This window comes from Poecilia reticulata, chromosome 2, assembly GCF_904066995.2.
Source record: "Poecilia reticulata chromosome 2, P_reticulata-male-v2, whole genome shotgun sequence".
Lineage (NCBI taxonomy): Eukaryota > Metazoa > Chordata > Actinopteri > Cyprinodontiformes > Poeciliidae > Poecilia > Poecilia reticulata.
In genome coordinates this window covers 5,589,795-5,617,217 of record NC_088831.1, presented here as the reverse complement: position 1 = coordinate 5,617,217, position 27,423 = coordinate 5,589,795, and the positions used below count along the sequence as shown (strand labels likewise).

The window sequence follows — 27,423 nt, the reverse complement described above, 5'->3', positions numbered from 1 at the left end:
CTGGCAACATTTAAAGCCCCGGGTGAACGACCGTATGTTCACTACTACTCACTTGTTTTCATGTCCATACAGGATGATTGTTGGAATATTAAACAAAAGAATTACATTAATAGGTATTTAAGAAATGAGAATTATGTGTTTGATGACTCGTTTTAATTATCCACCTGCTGAACTTTCATTTATTACTAACATTTATTTCTTTATAAACAATGTCAGCAAAGCATAAACTTTAGTCTGTTTATTTAGCTAGTTTTGAATGTCCCTGTACTTCTGTTTACTTTTGTATGATTATTTGTTCTTGCAAAGAAAAAAAATTCTATGGCAGAGATAAACTAAAATTTTAGTTTGTGTTACTCTATTTCAGGCCCTCTTAGTTTACTTTGAATGTTCACTAGAAACATTCACCATTTTGTTCTACATAGGTGACCAGGTTGCTAGATGAGGGCAAAAACCGCAAGTGCACTGGCAACCCATTGTGGAGACAACTTTGGAGCGGACAGTAACCCTCCTGTGTCCCATTGACAATTTTTGCCTCTTTTTAAAATATATTTTATATTTGGCTGTGTTGAGGAAAATGGCATAAAATTTGGCAAATTTTACATGATGATTTTGTGGTGAATTTTAACTTTTATTATCATTTTGTTTAAGTTTTTATATGCCCTTAAACTAAATAAAGTACATTTTAATTTTTATACTAATTGAAATTCTAATAAATTTTTGATTCTATTAAAGCACTGGAATCCTTTCAAAATGTCATAAGGTCAAGGCATTCTTTTATTTTCTTAAAACTAACATTTTTTATAAACGGAATAAAAAAATAACACGTCCCTTTTTTCAAATCTTGTATTTAAGAGTTTAAAAATTCAGAAAATTTCAGATTTTTTTTTAAAGTATCACGAGGAATGAAGTTAATAGTAACAGAATCTCTACAAATATGTCTGACGACCTTTAAAAAGAGCCAAGAGCAGCTGTGTCAAATGGAACAAGTGAAATATAGAGGAACCCAACTACATTGTAACCAAACAACTTCCGGCAGACAGTTTTATGCCTCGATAAAATTAATGAAATTTTTGTTATTCACAGTCAAAAATTACATTTAAACCATTAGCTACATGTAGGCATGCATGTAGGTACATCTTGCTAACTTTAGCTAGTCAACCATTAGCGGAATTAACTTAATTGACTAGAACCGTATTGTCGCCATCTTGAATCGCGGAACACGCAGCTCTTCCTCCACGAGTAAAGACGTCAGTTTTTGGTGCCGCTTCCAGCTGTTATGGCAAAACAAAATTAATAGTATGCTGAACATCATTTCACAGGTGAGAAGTTGATTTTGGTATATTCCATAACTTAGCAGCAATAAATACTAAAAATATATCAATATGTGTGTGAGGTAACAACTGATGAGATGCAATTTTTAAAAGAATTACTGAAATTAACTAACTTTATATCATTAATATAATCTATATTCACGTACAATGGATATTTAACGACTGCAAGCACAGTTAGTGAAGCTAATGTGTTAATCAACTAATTTCTGAAGGATGCATAACTATGCCATGGAGAAGATACCAGATCTTTATGGAGAAAATGAACAGAAGTTAATTATTGTTGACTGTCCTCAGCAGACATGTATAGTAAAAATGTATTGTTAAAAATTTAGTGGTGAAAATAAACTGTGACTGGCAAACTAGATCAGTTATCATCATAACCAAATATTGATACTTCTTGCTGACATTAGCTAATGAGTCACTTGTTAAAACTGACTTTATTACTTAATCAGTGATGTATACTGATACAATAAAACTACAGCAGCACTAAAATGAGCCATGATACGTTCTAAAATGTTTACAGGTATTTTTCTTTGCTATATTTTTTGTCTCCAGAGCTACAAACTGAGAAATTTTGAACATTATCCCTGAAAAGTTTAAGTAATCCTAAAACTAATGTATGGATACATTACAGTCACATTGATATGTTTCAATTGTTTATTTTACATCAAAAACCATCAAAACCTCTCTCACTCGAAAAAATAAATATATTTCAATTCATTATCACTGGCATATTTTCCATTGAGTCATAGAACAACAGTTACTATTCATCCTACAGACTTTTCAACCTTGTTATTGAAGAACAGCTGCTAAACCATTGGATACATTCACTGAAACCTTTGCATTTTTCTTTAGTGCCTTCCTTGCCTAATTAGATTCTAATGAAGTCTTGATGTAAAGCAGTTTCTCTATTAAACTCACTCAGAACTGAAACACGTTTTTCACCCAATTGATTGCTAAAACACTGGCACTCATAATGCCACTCGGTTCATCACAAGATTGCCTTCTTCTTGAGGAACCACATAGTCACCATTTGAAGCTATTATTTCCCCTGGGCCCGTTCGCCACATTTGGCAAATACACAGAAAGAGCACAGAGCTTCTGCGAGGGAACTGTTTGCTCTGCAAGTTCACCGGCCTTTTCAGTACAGGAACCGATAGGACACTTACCTTCAAACAAAGCAATCTGACCCTAAGGTCCAACCAAGCCCAAATAGCACCACGTGACCTGGCTGCCAACGTGAAGAGGATGTCGACCCGAACCCAGCTGACAAACCGTCACAACTACAACCACCTTCCAAAGGAGCCGCGCGTCATCCGATCGTACTGTGGAGTTTATACTTGCCTGGACTTTTAATCGTGGAGAAGAGAGAGATCAGATTGGGAACATATCTTGCTTGCATCTGTGAATTTATCCAACTCGGATTTTGGGTTTCAACCTCAGACGTCCGCGGCTGATTTTGTCACCATGCCGACGGGATCTGTAAAGCTCCACAGCATAAAAAAACTGGGACAGGATAACCACAGCTATGAAGTTTCAGACGAAGGTAATGTACTATTTCCTATATGAAGTATTTTGTAACAGCATCGAGTGGTTAGATAGAAACTATACAGAATATTTATTATTATATCTGTTCTGTGTTTGTGTTGCAGGACCAGCGGGCTCAAACATGTAAGTATAGTGTTAAAATACAAAATACTAGAAACAAAAAACTCATACTTTCTTAACAATACATACAATATATGTTCTTATCCATAAAATGACCATTTGTCCACATCTTGACTCCTTGCACCCACAATTTTCATGTATATTATTAAGATTGTGCATGACAAACTAACACAAAAGTGCATAACTGTAAAGTGGAAAAATTAAAGTTTTTAATAAAATAAAATCAAATCTGAAATGTACCCCTTGCAGTCTGATAACCCTAAAAAAATATGGCAGCATCTTGTAGTTGTTTCAGATTTGTTTCAGAATCTTACATTTTAATAAATACATGAAAGCATCTAAAACATCTCAAAACCGGAACAATTTAGTCAAAGCCTAGGCTCTTTAACATCTGAAAACATAAGGAATGACCTCAAGTGTGTGTTTAAATTTGTCATGACATATCTGGCAAATTTCTTTTATCTGGAGTGAGTCTTCGTGTTTGCGATCAAAAAGATCAATTTTACTTAATTTATATCTTGTACATATTTATCGACATGAACAACACGATTAAAATCACTTTGGATAAAATGTTTTTGCAGATCTATCAGGAGAAATAATGAAATATATTTGAAGGGAAACAATTATATCTTTTTTTTTTTAGAATTTTCACAAGATTTGGGCCACAATCCCAGGGTCTTAGGAGGTTAATATCATCCATAAGAAAAGATGTAATGTCAACTCAATCCCACTCCATGACCTCAGCTGACACTGTTGTCTTCAACCTGACAGCAACATTGATAACGTTCATAGTACATTTATGAAGAACACTAAATATCATATAAAAATCAACTTAAGGAAAGCATTAAACACAGGAAGTTAATTGCTGGTTGTATTTTTCTACTATGGCTCTACATTAATGAAAAAACATCAACAGACTGTATATTCAGATATTATCTATTTCACTTTGAACACAGGCTTTCTTCTAAAATGTTTTTAAAATGTACCTTTTTCTGGTCAGCCAGTATGGATTGATTTCAATAATCAAGCAGATAAATTATTAACGCAACTTTGATGTGAGATTGCTGACAGAAACCAAGCTCAAAGAAACAATGTGAGATGATTTTTAGATTTGTGATATGATGCTTCATCATTTGCACCATAATCAGGTTTTCCATTGCTTTAGCACATGTGCAGTCATTGGAGGTTTGTGGCTGAGAGCACGGAGACTATGTCACTTTCCTGCTGTGGAGTAATGCTATGATTTCCTGCATTTTGATTGGTTTTGGGGTTGGTAGAAGAAGGGACCTATTCATGCAGGAACCCCCAGTGTCTCAGAGTATGCTGTTGTTGAAAAATCTCCTTTTTCAGAAGGCTAAACGAGAACATATTTTCTTATTTCAGGGAGGCTTTAGTTGTTTGCAGAAAGTTCCAGAGAACAGAAGGGACTCTATACATTTTGTATTAAGTCCTCATTGTGCCATAATATAAAAGGGTTACCTGGGGGCAGTGACTCACTGTTCCGCTTTGTTCCATGCAGGTCCATGACTAATTCAAAGGACAAGGAGAAGTAAGTACTAAATGGCAGTAGATGTTCTGAATTCCTAATTCCACTCCCCTTGTAAATAAAACAGTTGACCTTCCCCTTTCCGACCAGGGTTAAAGGAAACCAAGAGCAACCTGCAATTAGAGTTGGCTTCTTCCAGCTGGTAACAATCCTTCCGCTTTTTGTGGGGTTTTTTTCCATTCTCTCTCCTCATGAGATTTCTCCCTGTAACACAAAGCGCGTTGTCAATGTTTGCCGCCCAGTTCCGCTTTTCCACTTGCAAGGATGTTGCGATGATGATAGCGGGCAGCTTTTGCGCCGTGCTGCACGGCTCGGCCCAGCCACTCATGCTGCTGGTGTTCGGCCTGCTCACCGACACCTTCATCGAGTATGACATCGAGCTCAACGAGCTGAGGGACGACCGCAAAGAGTGCGTGAATAACACCATCCGGTGGAAGAGGAACTACACCATAATCCATGACCCGACTCAGCCTCTGAACCAGTCGGATCTGGGCCTCATCATCAACTCCACGTTAGAGATGCTCGTTCCTCTCAGAAACATGTCATGTGGGTAAGTGGGCTGTAAAAATGCATGAGGTTATCTCTTCGAACTGTGAATGCACTATGAAGACGTTATTTGTTAAAAAAGCCACATATGCATTTAGGTTTTTTGTGTATGTTTTATTAACTGGCTGTGTGCTGATTTTCAGGATTCTGGACATCGAACATGAGATGACCATGTTTGCTTTCTATTATGTTGGGATTGGAGTATCTGTATTCTTGCTAGGATACTTTCAGGTTAGTCCTGAAATGTTCAGCTCTGCAGCATTAGCTTCACTTAATGCTAGAACTAAAACCGAAGAAGCCATCTTGAAATTATTTGACCCAATCAATTGTGAAATCGTTGAAACAAATTAGATGTAGAACATCAGATATAGTAGGATGGCATTCCTTCATTAATCGTCATCATCGCCATTTTGTGAGTCTAGTGGCCAAAAGTCAAGCTTTTAGCTTCTCCCACTATTCACTATTCAACTTTTAACCCCGCTTTTGACTCAAACTCAAACGCGCCACCTATTGGCTGCAGTTCTGGAGCCTGCCCCTATTACTTTAAAAGTAATTAATGCACTATGATCAACAATTAATATAACAGGCAAAATTAAATGAAAAGAGAATCAAAAACATGATGAAAAAGTCTGATATAATAGATCATATAGAAAATCCAAAATTTAGGTGTGAATGTCTAACATTTCGACTGGCCATCTTTGACTACATCGCAATAGATCCAACATTCATGACCTTTTTTTTGGAGAGAGTAGACAATACGATTTAAAAGGGAGTCAGTGCAGGGTTATTTTTTAGTTATGTTTTAGTTTTGAGTGTTTGGTTATTTGGGCAAATACTGATATGAATTCACTTCAAGTTCACCTATTGGTAAATTAATATTTAAAAATATTGAAGTATCTGGAGTAAATTCAAGTGAAGTATAAACTGAACTGAGTATTTTATGTAAAATACTGATAATGGATGGGCATCAAACCTGTATCAAGATTAGTTTGTCTCACAAAACTGCAATAGAAACACACATAAGTCACATGATCAACAACAGGATGTTGCCACTGGCGCAAACTACAAAGAAGACAACAGGACGTAGCTGGAAGATAACGGCGCCATTTATTTTTTTAAGTTACCGTGTGAACAAACCTATTCGTGTGAGATTTTCATTGCATTTCTCATTAATCGGAACATCGCAATTGCAAAATTGCAAGTTATTCGTCATTGGCAGAATATTGACAAAGTTTGGCGTACATTCGTAAAATTCATAAGCCTGCCACAATATTCAGGTTTTTATTTGAAAAAGAAATACTGGTGTTCTGGTTTTTCAGAAATATTATATCACTACTTTGTGTAGCTGATCCTAATTGTGATATGATTTTTAAAAAAGCCTTTGTCAACGGATTCATGTAATTCTTTGCTACCTAACTCTGACCAAACGTAAGCATGACCTACTTTCCCTCCACTGACAGATCTCTCTGTGGGTGACTGCCGCTGCCAGACAGATTCAGCTCATCAGAAGGATGTACTTCAGCAAAGTGATGAGGATGGAGATCGGCTGGTTTGACTGCACCTCTGTTGGGGAGCTCAACACCCGCATGTCAGAGTGAGTCAGGGACAGACGGGTTGACACTCCGGGCTGCAGCCCAGGAGTCCAACTTACAGACTCTCTATCTCAACAGTGACATAAACAAGATCAACGACGCCATCGCTGACCAGGTCGCCATATTCGTCCAGCGCTTCACCACGTTTGTGTGTGGCTTCTGCATCGGGTTCGTGAAGGGATGGAAGCTGACGCTCGTCATCATCGCTGTCAGTCCACTGATTGGGGTCGGAGCAGGTCTCATGGCTCTGGTGAGAATACAACTGCTCTTTTTTGTGTGTAAATTACCTCGACTTAATTAACTGGCACTTATCTTGACATTTCAACCTCACTTTAACTTGTAACAAGTAGAATCTTGACTTAATTTCTCACTTCTCACTATAGCTGGTCAAAAGTCTGTTTTTAAAAATAATCTGAAAAGCTTTTCTGTTGTATCTGTTGTAGAAATCGTTCATTATGGTATATTTGATAACTTTATCATTTCATTTTTATTGCTGAATCTGTCATCTGCCATATGGTTGAATGATATCTGTTGTGTGTTTTTTATGAAAAGTAAAGTTTTTTATGTTTTGGATCTCTAATGATTTACATATATCATATAAATGTTGTTTATTATTGACTAAAACTAGAAAAAATATAGATGTTTTTTTAATTTAATGAAATTTCTGACCAGTTTTGGCCTGCAGGGCAAAAAGTAAAGCCTCACTAATGGGGATATTAAACAATAAAACATTTGTTAAACTGACTTTCTGTGGAGAAAAAATATATTTTTACATATACAATATAGCAGGTTTAGATTTAGATGGACTATATAATCCCCAAATAACATGATGCAGAGAAACAAAAATTGCTTCGGGCTTAATCTTATTATTGTACTAAAGTTGTAAAAAACCAAACAAACACATTTCTAGGTGCTGTAACTTGGTTTGGAAATGAACTTATGAAGGTTTCTACAAGTCTGACTTTTTCAGTTGACCTAGCATATATTTATATATGGAGTGAGTTTCGACCCTCTTTAATCAACTTTGCATCCGTTTCCTATGCAGTTCGTGGCCAAGCTGACAGGAATGGAGCTGCAGGCCTACGCTAAGGCTGGCGCCGTGGCCGACGAAGTCCTCTCTTCCATCAGGACTGTTGCTGCTTTCGGAGGGGAGAAAAAGGAAGTGGACAGGTGCGGATTGTGCAAGGGCACAAACTGGAAGCGAGCAGCGTCAATTCTTTTCCGTGGAACTGAAGTCGAGCCTCTGTCGTTTTCTAAAGGTACGATAGGAACTTGGTCTCGGCGCAGCGATGGGGCATCAGGAAGGGGATGATCATGGGTTTCTTCACTGGGTACATGTGGTTGATCATCTTCCTGTGTTACGCACTCGCCTTCTGGTACGGCTCCACTCTGGTGATCGACACTGAGGAGTACACGCCAGGAACGCTGCTGCAGGTACTTATGACTTAACACGCAATGCATGTCTTACAAGTCTTGTATAAGTCAGAGTTTTGTTAATATTATCTGGAAATGTAGAAAAAAGAAAAACTCCAGCAAAACCTGTTTTCCTTCAGGTTTTTTTCGGGGTGCTGGTTGCAGCCATGAATTTGGGTCAGGCCTCCCCATGCTTGGAGTCGTTTGCAGCTGGCCGCGGCGCTGCTACTATAATATTTGAGACTATTGAAAGGGTGGGAATGCCTCATCCTTTACATCTTCCCACTGAAAATTTTAGCTTAAATAATTGCCTTATTATACATTTTACATTACCTTTGATTTGTCATCCCAGGAGCCAGAAATTGACTGCTTATCAGAGGCTGGATACAAGCTTGACCGGGTCAAAGGAGATATCGAATTCCACAATGTGACCTTCCACTATCCATCCAGACCAGAAGTTAAGGTAAAGTACTGATTAAAAAAATATTTGACGGCTTTATGAAGTTTTTAGATTTTAAGCCCTGAACGCACACAAGGAATCTCCAACTGAACAATTAAAGTAAAAATAAATAGAATATTTATTTATTTTTGCTTTGGAAAGAAGAAACTATTGATTTTTTAAAGCCTAATTATGTTTAATAAGCTCTGATTATGCCATGTAAAAAATGTCAGTTTTAAAGAGACACGGTATTTCAGAGCTAGTTGTCTGTTCATCCAACATTTTGTCCTCTTTGTGTCTGCCTCCGTAATGCAAATATGCAATAACGCCGACCCCTTGAAATTAGATTTCTGCAAGTCAGTGTATTTCTGATTATGGAGCAAAGAGCCTGTCTGTGAGCAGATCCTGGACCAGCTCAGCGTGGCGGTGAAGTCGGGTGAGACCACTGCCTTCGTGGGGCCGAGCGGAGCGGGGAAGAGCACCGCCATCCAGCTCATTCAGCGCTTCTACGACCCTAAAGAGGGCATGGTAGGTGCCGGCCTCGGCGTATCACACTCATAATGAACCGGTTCCTCCATCATTGCTCCCATCGCTTCTCCTGAGACCGAAGCTTTCCTCGACACACTTCCCCCTCCTTTTTCGGTTCTCAAAAAATAACCATCCCCTGAGGGTGACAGAGGTACATGATAATCAGTTTCATTATTCAGTTAATGGTTCCTAACAGCCTCATTTTTCACTTTTTGAAAGAATTGCACACCCTCGCACACCCTCCCTTCCTCTTTTCCAGCCTATCAGAAAGGACATATCACTTTCTGAAGGTTTTCGAAAAGACTGTCAACCTTTTCATTTCAAACTACCATTGTTGCAAAGAAAAGAAAAAAAAAGGGGGGGAGCAGTTGCGTGGCACGCTGCTTTAATAGCATCATCCATCAAGTTTAGCATCGGCTTCTGCTCACTGTCCCCTTTGTCTTAGGTGACGTTGGACGGTCACGACATCAAAGGCCTGAACATCCAATGGCTGCGCTCTCTCATTGGCATAGTGGAGCAGGAACCTGTTCTGTTTGCCACCACCATCGCGGAGAACATTCGCTACGGTCGACCCGGGGTCTCCATGGCGGACATCATCACCGCTGCGAAGGAGGCAAACGCGTACAACTTCATCATGGACCTCCCACAGGTTTGACACACAGAGAGAAAAAGAGGATGAGAAACGTCCAGGTTAAGATTTCTTGTTTTTGTTGGCGGTTTTTTGTTTTTGCATCTTTATTGTTCCAGATCGTCAAAGACAATGTGGAAAAAGTACGAGCAAATAACTTGTTGTGCCACCCTTGCTAGCAACCAAGGGCGGATCTAGAAAAATATTTCTGGGGTGGCAAGAGGGGTGCAGGGATTTTTTCAGGGGTGGCAGCATATGCCAGTGAGTGTGTATATATATATATATATATATATATATATATATATATATATATATATATATATATATATATATATACACAGCTGCTCTCACGTTTAGCTTACACAGACCTAACATTGGACTTAATTTACTTGTTGCAAAATATTGTTTTTAACTTGCATTGTTTCAAAATGAGCTTCATGTAGCACTGAGGATTAAATATAATTTCTTAATATAGTATAGTTATTTTTATGTCTTTCATACTCCTGCTATTGATATGTGGACAGCGCCTATTAGTCGCTATGTGATTCATTGAGTTATGTCCAGAAAACCGTTTTATCCCAATGCAGGACGAGCAGAAATCTGTCACAAAAATATTTGTAGCGCCATCATTTATCAGATATATCTATTAAATACGACTTAAAATAAAGAGGAGAAAATTGATCTTTGGTAAATTCTCCGTGATACAAATCTATAAACAATTTTGTTTCTGTTAGTTCTGTCAAGATGCAAGAAGGGGCAAATTTCTCTTATATTGGTCAATATGCTGTAGGAGCCGTAGTTTGATGATTAGTTCAGTTTTTGTCGCTTGTTTAACTTTTAGGAATTGCAGCGACTGCAGACAGTGCGCCACAATAAAGGTACAATAAAGCTGATAAACAGGTGAAGAACCAAACACCACTTCTATTATGCCTTTTCTCGCTCTGTGTGTCGATTTTACGCGGACCCGTTGCCATGGCAACCGACAGACAACAGCTCAATGAGCAGATAGAGCAGAGTTTACCGATCAGGGGAATCAACACCAAAAAACAAACATTTCCCACACAAAAAAATAGCAAAAACACCAAAACATAACATTCAGTCTGTTACATTATGCTGTCAGGCTTGATGTCTATATTGTCATTATTAATAAGTTTTCGCCTGAGCACAGCGGTGGTTGATTAGTTGATTTAAACAGCTGCTCTACTGATGACTTGGTGGGCAGGTTGACCTGTTTTAGTGCTAACGGAATCAAAACACACCGAACTGCGCAGCACATGTTAAGGTTATCGAAGTCAATAGAAGGCTAGCAACAGTTAGGCTAGTATAAGTGACCCACTGCTCACTTCTTCAATGTTTTCTTTAAGTTAAAACTTTTTCCTCGTGTTTTCTTTAAGTTAAAACTTTTTTCTCATGTTTTCTTTAAGTTAAAACTTTTTCCTCACCTGTTAAATCTGAAGCCCTTGTTATCTAATTCATAGGGTTGAATTAAATATTGCGTCCATTTTTCTGATTCTTTGTGTAACTGTGGTATTTTCCTGACCACCCATAATGTTGACTTAATGGACAGCAATGGCGCAGATGTGGCGCACGATAAGTCACATAATGTCCAGTCCAGTAATTTATATCCATCCATATCAATGCTGCTGCCTCGCGCAATGTCCTTCTCTCGCACTTCCCGCTACTCAGCAGTAGATGTCAGGTTACATTGTGTTGCATTCAGTGTTGTCGGAAAAAAGAGATTCATGCGCTTAATGTCCGATTTTCCATAACTATTTATTGAATTCATAGTCGCTAGCTGGGGTGGCAAGGCTCTCATTTGGGGTGGCAACTGCCACCCCATGCCACCCTAGTAGATCTGCCCCTGCTAGCAACAACTATTAGATTAGCGGTTCTCAACGTGGGTGGTACCGCCCCCCAGGGGGCGTTCAGAGGACGGCAGGGGCCGCTGGCGGACATTTTTACAAAAGGGGGGCGCTGGGATGCCTTTGGGGGGCGTTTGGTCGAAGGTAAACTTTACACCTTAAATGCACAACAATACCAGTTTAGACTTTGAGCAACTTGGTAAAACTGTATTGTGTAACATTAAAACATGCTTGGCTGCAACTGTATCAATGGCAGCTCTCTTTCTATTCAGTGTTTGTAGCTTCATGGCGCAGCTCCGCTCCGCATCAGTTCAGCGTTACACCTGCTGATGACGCTGCTGTGATTCACTTTGTCTGGTATTTATGTAGGCTACATATATTTTTGCAGTTCTGTGATCATGTCAAAGCAGCAATTTATATTAAAAAGTGTTTTATTTCCATTTGAAAGCTGCCCGCTTCCATGGAAGGACAACAGAAAATCGCTCTTACAAACATGTAATTACTAAAATCACGATACCTTCACTTTGTATCCCTCTGAAAAATTAACCCATTTAAATAAAGAAATCCCTCCATGGGTGATACCACGATAGAGAGCGTTCATTTTATAGCGTTAACACCGGTGCTGCAAGTGGTCCGACATGAAACGGGTTTGAGGGAACAACGGTACCACAACACTTTTATATTTCAATAATCAGAACACAGAAATTGTTTCCGTTGTTTTAAAAGGTTTATGTCATTCTCCCTTTTCGCCATCGATATGTTTCCCGACTGCCCTGCACCTTAGGGAGTTAAAAAAAATAAAAAATAAAAAAAATGACGCGCACATTGCGCAAAATTCTGAAACATGAGAAGCGGGCAAAACAGAGCGACGAACTAGATGTGAATTATGGCATAAAAACAGAGAATCCGACGCTGAACAGTGAAAAATCAACACATGATGTGAAACACATGATGATTAGGCGGCGCAGCAGGTGATGAGATTACTGATGGTCAATAAACGATAAAATAAATCTAGCAACAGGATAGAAACTAAAGTGAACATAGCAATAAACCAAGAGAGGATAAAACTAATCAAATGAAACTAAATGGAAATGAATGAAGAACAAAATGCAAGAATAAACTAAGAAACTAAAGTAAATACAGAGGAATAAACTGGTATGGCAAGACCTTTCGAGCAATAATTAATACAGAGGACTGTATGGCAAGAATAAACAGACATTATTTCCAGATAAAAGGTAAAGTAATATTGTTGAAGTGCCATGGGTAGGGGCGCAACTACACATTATTCAGGTGGATGCGAAAACATAAATCGGCACCCCCACGAAGGAGCGTAGAAACATACGCTCCCCCCACAACTCCCCTCCTCCAGACGCCGATACGTTCGTTATGTGCGCGAGGTGAAGGAGCGTAAGGCGCGCTGAAGTGTATGGGAAAACAAAATCGATGTGCCGATTCAAAACATCTACAATAATGATAGTAACATTAATAATAAAATAATTGTCAGTGCAAAGTAGCCTACAAATTTTTTGGTGGGGGGCGGTGAGGGACCTGGATAAAGGCTAGGGGGGCGCTGGCCCAAAAAAGGTTGAGAAACATTGTATTAGATAGTGTTTGTGATAACTGGTAATGACTCTTTCACGTTGTTGTGTAGGAATCTTACCCACTACTTCCAATTAATTACCTCAATGGACCCATTGGTGACTTTAACTTCCCTATTATTGACTTTGATGGCCTCATTCAGTCACATTGGAGGGTTTTGCCACGTAAAGGGCCCCTTTAAGGTTGTACCTTGGCATCTTAATTTGATTTAAGTTCAAACTTTGATTAAATCACATTCTATTTTTGGTTTTACTCCAGTGGATCCCCATTTTTTGCTTGGGTTAGGGCCTCCTGCCACCTGCGAATAGCTGGAATCTAAGCAAAAAAGCACAAACTAAAAAAATCATGCAAGTAAGGAAATACTATTTTATTGCAAAGTGAGTTTAAAAAGTACAATTTTATTTTATTTTCTTAAATCCTGCAGAAATTTGACACGTTGGTGGGCGAGGGCGGGGGCCAGATGAGCGGAGGGCAGAAACAGAGGATAGCCATCGCTCGGGCTTTGGTCAGGAACCCTCGTATCTTACTGCTGGACATGGCTACTTCTGCTCTGGACAACGAGAGTGAAGCCATCGTTCAGGAAGCTCTGGATAAAGTACGTATGTCTTATGCATGCATTCTGTTTCCAGGTAACCCAGTTACAGTCATGAAATCTGAAATGCTTTGGGCTTTCTTACAGGTACGCATGGGACGCACCACCATCTCTATTGCTCACCGACTGTCCACCATAAAGAACGCTGACATCATTGTTGGCTTCGAGCATGGCCGGGCGGTGGAGAGGGGCAAACATAATGAACTGCTGGAGAGGAAGGGGGTGTACTTCACTCTTGTCACCCTGCAGAGCCAGGGAGACAAGGCTTTGAATGAGAAGGCCCGGCAAAGTGAGTTTAGCACTTTAAATAAATCTGGTCATGTCAGCTGACAAATATTGAGAAAGTCTTTCTTTCAAAGCCAGAACCTACTACAATAGTACATAATTTCTTTGCTTTCAAAATTGTATTGACATTTTTCTGATAACACAAACTGTTGCAGAGTTATGCAAATTCCCCTTATGCAAATGAGTTGACTTCGACATGTTCTGTGTTAGCATGCTAACAACTTCATTAGTGGCCTTAACGGCCCTGCTAGTAAACTTGATGGCCCAATTAATAACCTTAAACTATTGGTAACCTTAATAGCCACATTAATAACCTTAATGGATCCATTAGTAAGTTTATTTGCCCGATTAGTGACCTTAACTCACCAATTAATGACCCTGATAACCCCATTAATGACATTAATGGACCTATAATTAACTTCAATGGACACATTAATGACCCTAAAGGACCAATTGGTCACCCTAACTACCCAATTAATCAACTTGATGACCTTAAAAGGCCCTTTGGTAACCTTAATGGCCTCATTAATAACCTTGACTGCTCCATTAGTGACATTGACAGCCCTGTTAGTGACTAACTGATCCACTGAAGGTAAGATTGTATAACTTGTGAGAAAAATTGAAGATTGTTCTCAAAACTTGATACATTGTTCTGATTGCAAATTTTTGCCTCTCATGTCACACTCAGAACCAAAGATGACTTTTTAATAATGTGCCAAAATAAGTCCAGTTTCTTTCCACTTGAGCTTTTAGGATTGTTACTTTATTAAAGAGATACATCTAAAAACAAATCCAGTTCAAGCAAGTTACTGTTACTGTCCCTTCAACTTTTATCTCCGTGCTCAGAAACTGTCTGCTGAACTCACACCCACACACATAGTAGATGCTGTTTGTACTCTTCCTCTTAGTCTCAGTGTCTATAAAGAAATATCTGATCAGAGAACTATGTGAAACGAATCACTTTCCTTTCTCCTGTCTTCTATTAGTGGCTGAGGGTGGCGAGCCGGAGCCAGAGAGGTTAAATCTATCCAGAGCGGGCAGCTATCGCGCCAGTTTAAGGTATTGTCTGAACACTTTCTACATTAATTGCTCTTTCACTCACTTTGGGTTTTGCATTCATTTACTCAGCTTTAAATGTGCATCTAAATAGGACTGCTCCAGCTGTCTTTTTACAGCTGAAATCGACTGTGCTACGGCAATCACCGTCACCGTAATTTAGTTAATTACCTTTTATATTTCCTTCGACATTTAGAACGTTTAGCTTACGCTGTCATCCAGAGCCGCTTAAATATCGTGGCGAGAGGAGAGAGAGGCTGAAAGGTTCCCGTTAATAAGTTCAATTACTCCAACAGTGCTGAGTGGTTACATTGTACGAAAACACCTGAACATGTAAGCGTGCGATAAGCGAAGGACGTCTGAGACGATTTGTTTTGAGCAGAGCTTCGATCCGCCAGCGCTCCCGGTCCCAGCTCTCCAACCTGATCCCGGACTCCTCGGTTCCCGTCGCTGGAGACCTTGGCCCCAGAGCCTACTCTATGTCTCAAGAAGACAAATACAAGGTGTGTTGCGATGTCCATTTTTAGCCTCGCCGTCTGTAATCAGTCAGCACAGTTAACCTGCGTGTACCTTCAGAAATCCACGCCGGAGGAGGAGGAGGAGCTGGTGGAACCTGCTCCAGTTGCCAGGATTCTAAAGTACAACGCTCCAGAGTGGCCCTACATGGTGTTTGGATCTCTGGGGGCTGCAGTCAACGGAGGCGTTAACCCAGTTTACTCGCTGCTGTTCAGTCAAATCCTGGCGGTAAGATCTGAGGGAAAACCAGCGAAGGCCAAAGTTGTTTTTCATCATGGAGCATCTTTACAGTTTGTCTTGTTAAAATAACAGATTTCAGTGTGTTTTTTGGGGGGGACATTTTGTGTGAAAGACCAACACAAAGTAGTTGTAAATCTAAAAAAGTGTGGCGTGCCTTTGATTTGTTCCTTTTTCAAATGTCACAAGAAATGTCTTAGGAGAGAAAATCAGAGTTGATAAGTTGAACGGAGGCAAATATACTTGGAGGAAAGTCTGTTTTAGGTTGCTGCAGATCTGAGAGAGATGTGAGATTCAAGTTCCAAAGTCCCTAAAGTTTAACTTAGAAGTAGATCAGAGGGTATTCATGTGTTGGAATGGACCAGTCAAAGTTCAAACTGATCTAGATTCAGCCGTTTTGCAAAGAAGAAATAAATGGCAAAATCGAGAAGTGCAAACCTGGGAGAGACAATTTCTGAGGGCTGAATTAAAAATGCACGCCACACTTTTTAGATTAACATGTAAAAAAATGTAAACAATATATTATTTGATTCTTTCTTCACTGCTATGCACTACTTTGTGTGGAGCTCTAATAATAATATAAAATAAACACTAGAAAACACTTGAAAGCTTTCAAATATCTTTCCTAGACTGTTCACATGTGGATATGAGAGTCCATATTGAATATTTCTCCTTCTTTTGCGTCTTTGTGCTGCATGTTTGCAGACCTTCTCGGTGACAGACCCCGATGCTCAGAGGAGGGAGATAAATGGAATCTGCGTGTTCTTTGTCATGGTTGGAGTCGTCTCCTTCTTCACCCAGATGCTGCAGGTAGAGCAGCAGTTAGCTCTGACAAGACCGATTGCTTCATTGTTTTTTTCTTCTGCCGTCTTCAAGGGAGCAAAAGAAGTCAGAACAGAACACTCTCACGTTGATAAATTAATACCTTTATCGAATAAAAAAAAAAAAAAAGCTTCACCTCCTCTCCTTAGGAGGAATATCGAGTCCCGGGAGTTCATAAGTCAGAATAGAGATGTTACACTGTTTTCACGTGACGGCATTTTAGATTTAATGAAAACCATTCCTGTCTGCGTGCGTCTGCAGGGTTACGCGTTTGCCAAGTCCGGAGAGCTGCTGACCCGCAGGTTGCGGCGAATTGGGTTTCAGGCCATGATGGGCCAGGAAATCGGTTGGTTTGATGACCACAGGAACAGCCCCGGAGCTCTGACCACACGCCTGGCGACCGACGCCTCGCAAGTGCAAGGGGTGAGTTAAAGCCTCAAAACTAATGATTATTTCAGTGATCGATTATTCTGACAATTAATCGTACAGGAAAATGGAAACATTCTTCAGATTTTTCATTTAACTATTAAAACCTTTTTTAAATACAATGTTTGAAATACACTAAAAAAATGCAAATAATTCCTTTCATTGAACATTTTATGACATTCCTTTAATGAATTTGAACCAGGTGAAGCTAAAATTGCTACTTAAGAAGTTTTGGATAAAACATATTTACAGATAAAGGTGTTTTTCTTCTTAAATGCAATATATATATATATATATATATATATATAATATACACACACACACACTTTTGACTTAATTACTGCTTTGAATACGTTTTTTTTTTTCAGCAAATGTCCTTTTTTTATCTGTGCATTCTATTTAACAATTAATCGTTTATAAAATTAGTTGAGAATTAATTCAGTAATCGATTAATCATGATTAATCCGGTTAATGGTTTCAGCTCTAATGATTTGTACAGTTTGAGTTTGTAATTCTAACCTTACTGGATTCCTCTGCAGGCCACAGGCTCCCAGATCGGCATGATCGTCAACTCCCTGACCAACATCGGCGTAGCCGTCATCATGTCCTTCTACTTCAGCTGGAAGCTCACGCTTCTCATCCTCTGCTTCCTGCCCTTCATCGCGCTCTCCGGCGGCTTCCAGGCCAAGATGCTCACAGGTTTTGCCAAGCAGGACAAGCAGGCCATGGAGTCAGCTGGGCAGGTCAAAATAAAATAAAATAAAATAAAAAATCACACAAAACAGTTTTTCACACGTAATTGGAACCTATTTGTCAGAATAGTCTGAAAATGTCATCATTCAGATAGTAAATGACAAGTCAACAGTATCAGCACAGCAACCTTAGTAACCTTAAAGGTGTCGGCTGACATCTGCTGTCTAACCCACAGACGGCTGATAAGAGAAGACTTGACAGGAATGTCTATTTTAAGCTCCATGTTGGAGCCTCTTCATAAAAAAAAATAAAAAAAATATGTCTCTCACTTCAGAGCAGAAACAGTGTTTTCTCAGCTTGAGCCTGAGCCACTCAAGCTTAAAACTTAATGTGCTTGAAGGGCACAGAGTAAAAAAAAGAAAACAATACAGTAAGTGTCAGATAGTTCAAAAAAACTGTTCAAAAGTCAATTTACTGTAAACTTTCTTTGTGCCATTTTAATTATACCAATGCAGCAAATCCCACCCCATCCAAGTAAAGTGGATTAGATGAAAATTTAATGATCCCTGTGGGGGGGAAAATTGGCTTACTGCGGTCTCAATAGGAGAGGAGACAGATAAGAACCGAGCCACTGTCTTATCTAGATCTTACTCTCCCTCGCATATTAAAAGAAACACGAATTAGAAACGGCTTCTCCGCTCTGACTGTCCTTTAATCTCTCGACTCTCCTCTCTCTCTCTCTTTTTTTTGTTTGCAGATTTCGGGCGAGGCCTTGAACAACATTCGCACCATCGCCGGCCTGGGGAAGGAGCGGAGCTTCGTGGAGATGTACGAGGCACACTTGACCGCGCCGTATCAAGCAGCCTTGAAGAAGGCGAACGTCTACGGCGCATGTTACGGCTTCGCGCAGTGCGTGGTCTTCTTGACAAATGGCGCGTCCTTCAGGTTCGGAGGCTACCTGGTGGAACAAGAGGGACTGCATTTCAGCTTGGTGTTCAGGTGGGAATAGGATACCAAAGTGTCGTGACCTCCAAATATCAATAAGCTTTAATATTGTAAGTAACACTGGGAGACTTTTTAAATATCCATAAAATATACAAAATAACTAAAAACAATAAATAAAATGGATTTAAAACACACAAACATCGTACTTTATATAAAACTTATGGGCCCATACTGGGTGAGATGTATTTATATTTAAGGATTTTTATTGACAATACTCAAGTATTTGAAAATAATTAAGTCATTTTATATATTTTTGGGCCAGGTGACATATTAAACCTTTATAAAGTAATGTTTCATAGTGAACAGGACGCCAAAAGTGGTTCATCTTCCAGGTGAATTAATATAAGGGTTTAGATTAAAGCTTACACATGTTAGAATGGCTTAGTCAAAGTCCAAAACTAAAATTAGCAAATGGATTTTAGTGGATGTCTGGCTAATCTTAAATTGTTTTTCCATAGACGGATAACTGATGTTCGGTTTCTTGCTGACATACTGAAAAAAGTCGGACTGCAAAGAATTGACTCCAGGGTGTCTGAATATAAATACATTCATCTTTCTTCATTCATAATTATGAATGACATTCTGTTGATTAAATCTCTTTAAAAAGGTTGAAAATTATGATGTATGAACTCCTTTGGAAGGTGTTGAATTTATATCCTGTTATATTTTCAGTCACAAGCTATCAGAAAAATACTTGTCATGTTAGGCGTCTGAGTCCCTGATAAAAAAAAAAAAAAAAAAAAAAAGATGACAGATCTATGAAAAATGTCACCCGAGATAAAGCTTACATGAAGAGAGATTGCAACATATCGCCGTTTGTTTCAGGGTGATCTCAGCCATTGTCACCAGCGGCACCGCTTTAGGCAGAGCCTCGTCTTACACTCCGGATTACGCCAAGGCCAAGATCTCAGCGGCGCGCTTCTTCCAGCTGCTGGACCGCGTCCCTCCAATCAGCGTCTACAGCAACAGGGGAGAAAAATGGGTATGGAGGCACGTTACTGTTCCGTGTCGCATCCTGCCATGTTCCCCACTGAGACAGCAAAAGCAGGCAGACTAGATGCAAGTCTTATCATCTACAGTTTGTTTTAAATCAAATGAAAGAAGTGTGTGGGTTTCTTGGAAAGGAGGAGACAAAAAAAAGTCACTTTATATAACAAAATCTTTGGGCTCCGTTTTCACTTTCTGTCATGTGGTTTTTTTTAGGATAACTTCCAAGGGAACCTTGACTTCATCGAGTGTAAGTTCACCTACCCCACCAGGCCCGACATCCAGGTCCTGAACGGCTTGAATGTCTCGGTGAAGCCGGGTCAGACATTAGCCTTCGTGGGCAGCAGCGGCTGCGGGAAGAGCACCAGCGTCCAGCTGCTGGAGAGGTTCTACGACCCGAATCACGGCAAAGTGGTGAGGAAAACCAGCAACATCCGACTACTGACTGTCAACCAGTTTCATTGAGGGTACACTTCCTCCAGAGGTATTCACAGCCATGAAACCTTTGCACATTTCTCACGTTTTAACCTGCCGCCACTTTACTACTACAGCTATTGCTGACCTTTTTTAAATGCCACATTTTGAACTTTCAGACGGCTAAACGTTATGTTTGATCACTCTAATGAGGCTCATCTTAACTGGAAATAACTCTTGATGTTTCATATCAAGGAATAATTGCTAGACTTTCAACGCGTGTGTGTTGATGGATGTGTTCCACGTTACTTCAGTCCATCCAGTGAGAAATGCTGAGTGAATCCTCTTTAAAATCTGTAGTCCTTGTTCGAGTGGGCTGTCTTTGTGCCAGGTAGAAATCTCTGCCAAGAATCAAATGGTCTTAATTGCGACGGAAATGGTTTTGAAAGCATGTCGCCTTAATTGTCCGTCTGATATTCAAAGAGGACGGAATCACCTCTGAGTAGACAGGAGCAAAATTACAGTAGAGATAGTGTGATGATATCTCATTATGGGGATTGTATTTCCAGTCCGCGATCATTAGATCACTTTCTACTAATGGCAAAATCTATTTCCTTCCTGCAGTTGATTGACGGCCACGAATCAACCCGCGTCAACGTGCCCTTCCTTCGTTCCAAGATCGGTATCGTTTCCCAAGAGCCCGTTCTGTTCGACTGCAGCATTGCGGAGAACATCAAGTATGGCGACAACTTGCGGGAAATCGGCATGAATGAAGTCATGTCGGCCGCCAAGAAGGCCCAGCTTCATGACTTTGTGATGTCGCTCCCAGAGGTAACGTAGATTTTCAATGGATGTGCTTCGGTGAATGATGGGGTTGAGATAATGGGTGTTCAGGAAAGTGGTTAGCAGTGAATGGTATTAGGAATTCGTTGCACAAGAGGTGGGGGGTTCACCCTAGATAGGTTTGCCAGAAACATATCCAAAGTTAACTTCTTTGCAATGAACTTTTTCCTGTGTAGAAAGAAGACCCAAGTCTTTCCATTAAGCACAGCGCTGTACTATACCAGATAAGATTCAAATCCTAGACACTAATGTTGCAAGAAAGCAACAAGTTCCTTAGTTAGTCATGCCAACATGTCAGGCTTCAAAAACAGTACATAAAGCTAAGCTTTAGACTCCCAATGCTCTGATAATTCATTTCAGAATTGTTGGCTCCTTTTCCAGCGAACTAAAAACTGAAAATAGTTTATATCATAGTCTTTTCGATGTTTATATTCTTTTAGCAACTCAAGGGGTGCAGGTAGTTTACCCTAGTTTTTAAGCTTACTCTGTAGCTTAAAAACTAGATTATCAAAACTCTGTACTAATATTCACCACCCACTTTAGTTGGATAGTTTGCTTGATGAACACATGCCAAGCACAAGGCAGAATGAAGAAGAAAGGGCATTTAAGTGACTTCCACTATGGTGTGTGTGAGCGACAGACACACTGGTCTTGGTAATTCATAAGTCTAGGTTTTGCGTCTGAAATGTCTTGCTGATGTCAGAGGTTAGAAGAGAATGCTTGGACTGATTTCAGAGAATGAAAAGGCAACAGTAGCTCAGCTGACCATTGATTACAGCAAAGGCCTTTTGCGTAAAGGGAGTTCCTGTCTCCTCCTCATTCCACAGAAATACGACACCAACGTGGGCTCCCAGGGTTCTCAGCTGTCTCGTGGTCAGAAACAGCGCATCGCCATCGCCAGGGCGATCATACGCGACCCCAAGATCCTGCTGCTGGACGAGGCCACCTCGGCCTTGGACACGGAGAGCGAGAAGGTAGGGCTTCGGTAAACCGAGGGGTTCTGACTCCTGCCGGCGTGGCACAGCTGGCTCACTGTTCCTTGGGCACTGCAAGCAAAAAGGGCAGGCAGTTAATTATTATCATCGTTAACATCATCATCATTCATCAAGTCTATTATTATCCCAAGCTGCTTACAGTACATCCCAACCCTCTGGTGGAGCCTCTCTAGCATGAATATTATCTGTGGGCCTTTGCAGCAGCTTTTCCATCTCAAAGGGTTGAACCATGCTGAGCAGCAGAGAGACCGCTCCACTGGAACATTCTAATGATAGTAATCAACACATGATTGTGAAATTGCTATAATTGTGATGGTTTTGTCTGCTTTGTGGGAGATTAGATGATGGCTCCTGCCCGTACATATATGTGTGTGTGTGTGCGTGTGTGTGTGTGTGTACAGCATTTTCACACACGTCAATGTATTTGTATTTACATGCGTGTGTGTTTCGATGGCAATTGCAGACAGTGCAGGAAGCCTTGGACAAAGCCAGAGAGGGACGGACGTGCATCGTCATTGCTCATCGCCTCTCCACCATTCAGAACTCGGACATCATCGCCGTCATGTCCAGGGGCTTCGTGATCGAGAAGGGGACACACGACCAGCTCATGGCCTTGAATGGGGCCTACTACAAGCTGGTGACGACGGGGGCGCCGATCAGTTAACTGGTCGCAGGTGCAGCGGGAAGCGCTCTCTCTGAGATAAGGACTGAAAGCATGCCTAGCTTGACATCAAGTAAACAAAAAGGGTGGAAAAGCCAATTGTTGCGCTATTTATTTTTATGATGGTATCTGGAGGAGAAGAAGATGGGGATTTCAGGGAAGGGAAATCAAGAGATGTGCTTTTTGCTGCTCAGGTGTTTGCTTCTTACGGCTCTGCAATTGTACAAAATGTACTGTTCTGAATTAGTTGCTAGCTGTAGTGCAGGAAATTAAATTTTTACATTAGAACTTGGATTTAATTAGAATTTTGATTGACTTCACCCTTTGTTAACTCAGTGATTAATTTATAATGGAAGAACAAATTTGTTTTTTGCATTTTAGTGTGAGTCAGTGTATCCTTTCAAGCTATATTTGTGTTAGGATTTTAAAAAAATTTTTTTATTTTGTTTCATAAACATAACTTGACAGATTTGTGATGATGATAATGAGTTATTTGAATGTAAGAAGATTTTAATTTCCTGTATAGCAAGTACAAAAATGAGTGGACTCATCATGTACATCACCTCTAGCTTCAGCTGTTTCTGGGAGCTTCTGACTGTTAACCGGAATGGTTCAAATCAATGACATAAAACCAGCCTACATGTTTTGTTTTGTTTTTCATTTATTATGTATTTGTTTGATACTGAAATAAAGCTTTAACCTTTCATGAACCTAAAATCAACAATCAAATTTAATCAAGTGTCATCGTTAAATTCTTAATTGATTACACTTCAAAGGCAACTCTAAACTGATGGGTTTTTAGTCTAGATTTAAAGGCACTCAGTGTTTCAGATTTAAAGGCACTCAGTGTTTCAGCAGTTTTACTGTTTTCTGGAAGTTTGTTCCAGATTTGTGGTGCATAGACACTGAATGCTGCTTCTCCTCATTTGGTTCTGGTTCTGGGGATGCAAAGCAGAACAGAACCAGAAGACCTGAGAGGTTCTGGAAGGTTGATACAACAGCTGCAGATCTTTAATGCATTGTGGTGCTAAGCTGTTCAGTGATTTATAAACTAGCAACAGTATTTTAAAGTCATTCCCTGAGTTACAGGGAGCCAGTGTAGGGACTTTAGAACTGGAGTAAAATGGTTTATCAGTTAGCAAATGTGCTAGCAAACTTCTAAAGCAGTGGTTCTTAACCTGGGTTCGATCGAACCCCAGGGGTTCGATGAGTCGGTCTCAGGGGTTCGACGGAGCCTCTGCCGCGGAGATAAAGACACACTTGTGTAAAGTCGTGATGACGCCCCGCTTTGCCATCACTTGCTGCAGAGGATCACGTTACATTGCTTAGCCAATCAGAGCTGCGGAGGAGCCCTGACTGAAGGAGCTCCACTCAGCAGGGATTTAAACGTGTGTCTAATTACTTCAGCAAAGCTCACAGTTTTTTACCAAATTCTATAGTCTAAATATGCTCCTTAGTCGCATCTTTTCGGGGTTGCTACTGCCTCTAGTGGTGTGGGGGTGATAACACAGCTAATATAATTACATTACTAAATCAGAATACCACTAAGTATTTTGTGTGTCGGGTGGGGGGGTTGGAATAAGAAGGGTTCAGTGAATGCGCATATGCAACTGGGGGGTTCGGTACCTCAAAAAAGGTTAAGAACCACTGTTCTAAAGCATTTATTATCATGATAGACACTAGGCGGTGTAGTTTTACAACTCAAGTTCCCATCAACTCTTTAGCTAACAGTGCTAAAACGGTTAGCTTAAGCAGGTCTGTTTAAATTGTGATGTATTTTTAAGCCTTTTGAATTTAAAAATGTAAACCACAAGTCCAGACTTGAGGATTATAATTTTATTGGGGACATTTGTCCAATAATAGTGTGAAAACAAAGCTGTGGTAATAGCAAAAAAGCTAATCTACAATTCAGTTGTTTTTTTTTTTACCTTCTTTGTTTCTAAAATTCACTTTTTGACACATTTAGTAACCTGTTCAATAATTTTACAAAGCATGTTACTGTTTTGTTCCAATTGTTTGCCAACTGTGAGCTATTCCCCCAAATCAGCTTTTTATTTGCTAATGGGGTGTGGAGTTTTGAGGATATCATTATCGAGTTTTTACATAACTTATTGCTTACCTTTTAAAAGGTTGAAGAAATTATTATTTTTGTTCTAATACTTAATTATTAATCTTATTTTTTTAAACACACAACTGTTTTTCTCTACGTCTCCGTCATTACTTTTACCAGAACAGTCAGTTCTTACTACGACGTTCCCAAATTCTTGGAATTGGTGTGTTTAGCTCATTATTGCCCTCAATGACAAGACTATTGGCGACTTCAGCAATAAACAGCATGTTAAAAACATGACAGGGCTGGGCAGCCATTTTGGATTTTTCAGGAAATTAGAAGTGACGCTCCAGCTGATTTTTCCTACTTGGAACTTTGAGAATTCTCTAGAAATGTGGCTCTCATGGTGGCAGGGTGTTGGAGTAACTCTGTTACATTGGTTCCGATTTATTTCTTTTTGTAGATTTGTGTTAATTTTAATTTATTTATTTTTTGCACGTTTGAATAATTATTCATTCTGATTTTGGATGCTGTGCAGCTGGCAGGATTTTTTTTCTCTTACTTTAGTTTTCACCTTTGGACAATTAGCATGATGCGTAACCATGGCGACAAGGTGTCTTTAGTTTTGTTTTTTTGTGTGTTTTTTTAGCAACCTGGAGCAGGTGATTATCATCTCTATCCATCCATCCATCCATCCAAGGGGGTGCTGGTACCTATCTCCAACTAACGTTCCGAGCGAGAGGCGGGGTTCACCCTGGACAGGTTGCCAGTCTGTTGCAGGACAACACAGAGACACACAGGACAAACAACCATGCACACACACACACACACTCACACCTAGGGACAATTTAGACAGACCAATTAACCTGACAGTCATGTCAATTAACCTGACAGTCATGTTTTTGGACTGTGGGAGGAAACCGGAGTACCCGGAGAAAACCCACACATGCACAGGGAGAACATGCAAACTTCATGCAGAAAGACCGGGGCCGGGAATCGAGCCCAGAACCTTCTTGCTGCAAGGCAACAGCTCTACCAACTGCGCCACTGTGCAGCCAATGGTTATCATCTCAAAAGCTCAATACCTGACCATTCAGCCACACACAGATTTAAAGAGGAGAGGCAAAAGCAAATGAGGTGGATTAGCAGTGTTCGCCAACAATTGATGGTGTCATCCAGGACATGTTAGTGCAGAATATCATTTTTGCCATCATACAGCAACAGTCTCTTCAGTCATGGGCCTCTTCAGATCTGTTGCCAGTATGACTGTTACTGCTTCCTGCTCACAGATTTAGCAGGAAATCTATTAAAGATACTTTAAACCATAGCAGTCCCTTTTATGTTACTTAAGATTTGTGCCAGATTCATCCACACCATCATCCATGAGGTTTCCAGTAACACATTGTTAACTCCCAATTCAGCTACTTTAAAGGATGTTATGCAGAAAAGCATGAATACATAATTGAGTGTTGGATTGCTTGATGCACTTTAGCTTTCTTACAGTACAGAACATAATTCCAACCAGAATATAATTCCTCTATTTTTCAGTTTTGCTTTAGTGAATGCTTTGATAAAGAAACCTACATGTCGCATTGGAAAGTCAGCTGGGTTTAGACTCCTTTCTGAGCACCAACAGGAAACCACTTACTCCTTTTCTTCTTTTCTCCTCCGCTATTTTAGCTTAATGTATTCCAATCACAGCTTATGTGCACTAGGTCCAAGGTAGCAAAAAAAAAAAAAGAAAACAAAAAGAAGAAATATACAGTTCTGGTTAAAAGCAAAAGCAAATCATGACGAAAAAGACTGATGATGTTAAAGAGTAAATACTGACTGACTGATTTAAGAACATGACTGCATTACAGCTGAAATAATAGGAATTATGTATGGACAAGTATTTGTCAATGAGATGTGTCACACCAACTAAAGCCAACTACAACACATCCAAAACTTGTGTGGTTAGTAGTCATTTTGACTTCCTGTCAGATGATTTTAAACTGAACCACATAGCAAATATTTAAAAAAATTGCATTTCACTTCATCTAATCTGTAGAAAATATGTTTTTTTTCTTTCTGATTTAGCCACAGGATTACGGTTTTCAAGTCAGAATTCTTGTTTGTGGACTCTAATCATCCGTACTGTCTAGGTGGCGCAGTATAAAAAAATACAATTGTCTAGGTCGCCACCTACTGGTAGGGGTGGGGACAGGTAGCTGCTGTAAGGTCAACTTAATCTTTTATAAAAGACAATGTACATAAAAATAGCAGTTATGTGTAGCCACGACTTTCCTCGTGTGTTGTGTTTTGAAAGTGAAAGATAAAAAAAACATGCATACACAGAAAGAAAATGAAGCAAGCTACGCCTCCCATAGTTTACCACTAATTTGATTGACCTTGTCCTTCAGCTGTGTACTTCACCTCTTCGGACCCCACACAAAAGAGGTAAGTACCGAGTTGAGGTGTATAAAACATACATATTTCCCATGTTACATCTTCATATGTTCAGCTTAAAAAGACGCGTGGAAGAATGTTGAATCATGATTTTATAGAAACGCACACTCTCTCTGACGCGACTTTTCCGTCGACCTCCAGTGTCAACCTCCGTAAAACTGCGCCATAATGATCTAATTTTATATACAATATTTGAAAAATTCACGCTCAGATTTTCCTTTCGGCTTTCTAGTTGATTTTT

The 27,423-nt window shown here is 39.8% G+C and overlaps 1 protein-coding gene across 3 annotated transcripts; it reads left to right on the top strand.

Annotated features, from left to right (window-relative positions):
* Nucleotides 1-830: 830 nt before the first annotated feature.
* On the top strand, nt 831-23,418 carry abcb11b (ATP-binding cassette, sub-family B (MDR/TAP), member 11b). 3 transcript variants are annotated; one of them, XM_008425220.3, is made up of 28 exons: nt 841-2,877; nt 2,984-3,002; nt 4,519-4,548; nt 4,636-4,687; nt 4,788-5,095; nt 5,235-5,322; nt 6,552-6,685; nt 6,762-6,933; nt 7,729-7,853; nt 7,943-8,117; nt 8,237-8,350; nt 8,449-8,559; nt 8,938-9,063; nt 9,509-9,712; nt 13,577-13,747; nt 13,832-14,033; nt 15,016-15,088; nt 15,468-15,588; nt 15,662-15,829; nt 16,544-16,648; nt 16,922-17,083; nt 17,626-17,829; nt 18,537-18,778; nt 19,610-19,766; nt 19,988-20,185; nt 20,810-21,016; nt 21,856-22,002; nt 22,487-23,418. In XM_008425220.3, exons 1-28 carry the CDS (start codon nt 2,799-2,801, stop codon nt 22,685-22,687), a joined length of 4,095 nt encoding a protein of 1,364 aa, XP_008423442.2. In that variant the 5' UTR covers nt 841-2,798; the 3' UTR covers nt 22,688-23,418. The 3 variants fall into 3 exon arrangements, 2 of the variants coding, with proteins under 2 accessions (XP_008423450.2, XP_008423442.2); XR_535172.3 differs by lacking the exons at nt 16,544-16,648; nt 16,922-17,083; nt 17,626-17,829; ... (4 more) ...; nt 21,856-22,002; nt 22,487-23,418 and having other exon boundaries at nt 831-2,877; nt 15,484-15,588; nt 15,662-15,797; XM_008425228.3 differs by lacking the exons at nt 15,662-15,829; nt 16,544-16,648; nt 16,922-17,083; ... (5 more) ...; nt 21,856-22,002; nt 22,487-23,418 and having other exon boundaries at nt 831-2,877; nt 15,382-15,522.
* The last annotated feature ends 4,005 nt before the right edge of the window (nt 23,419-27,423 follow it).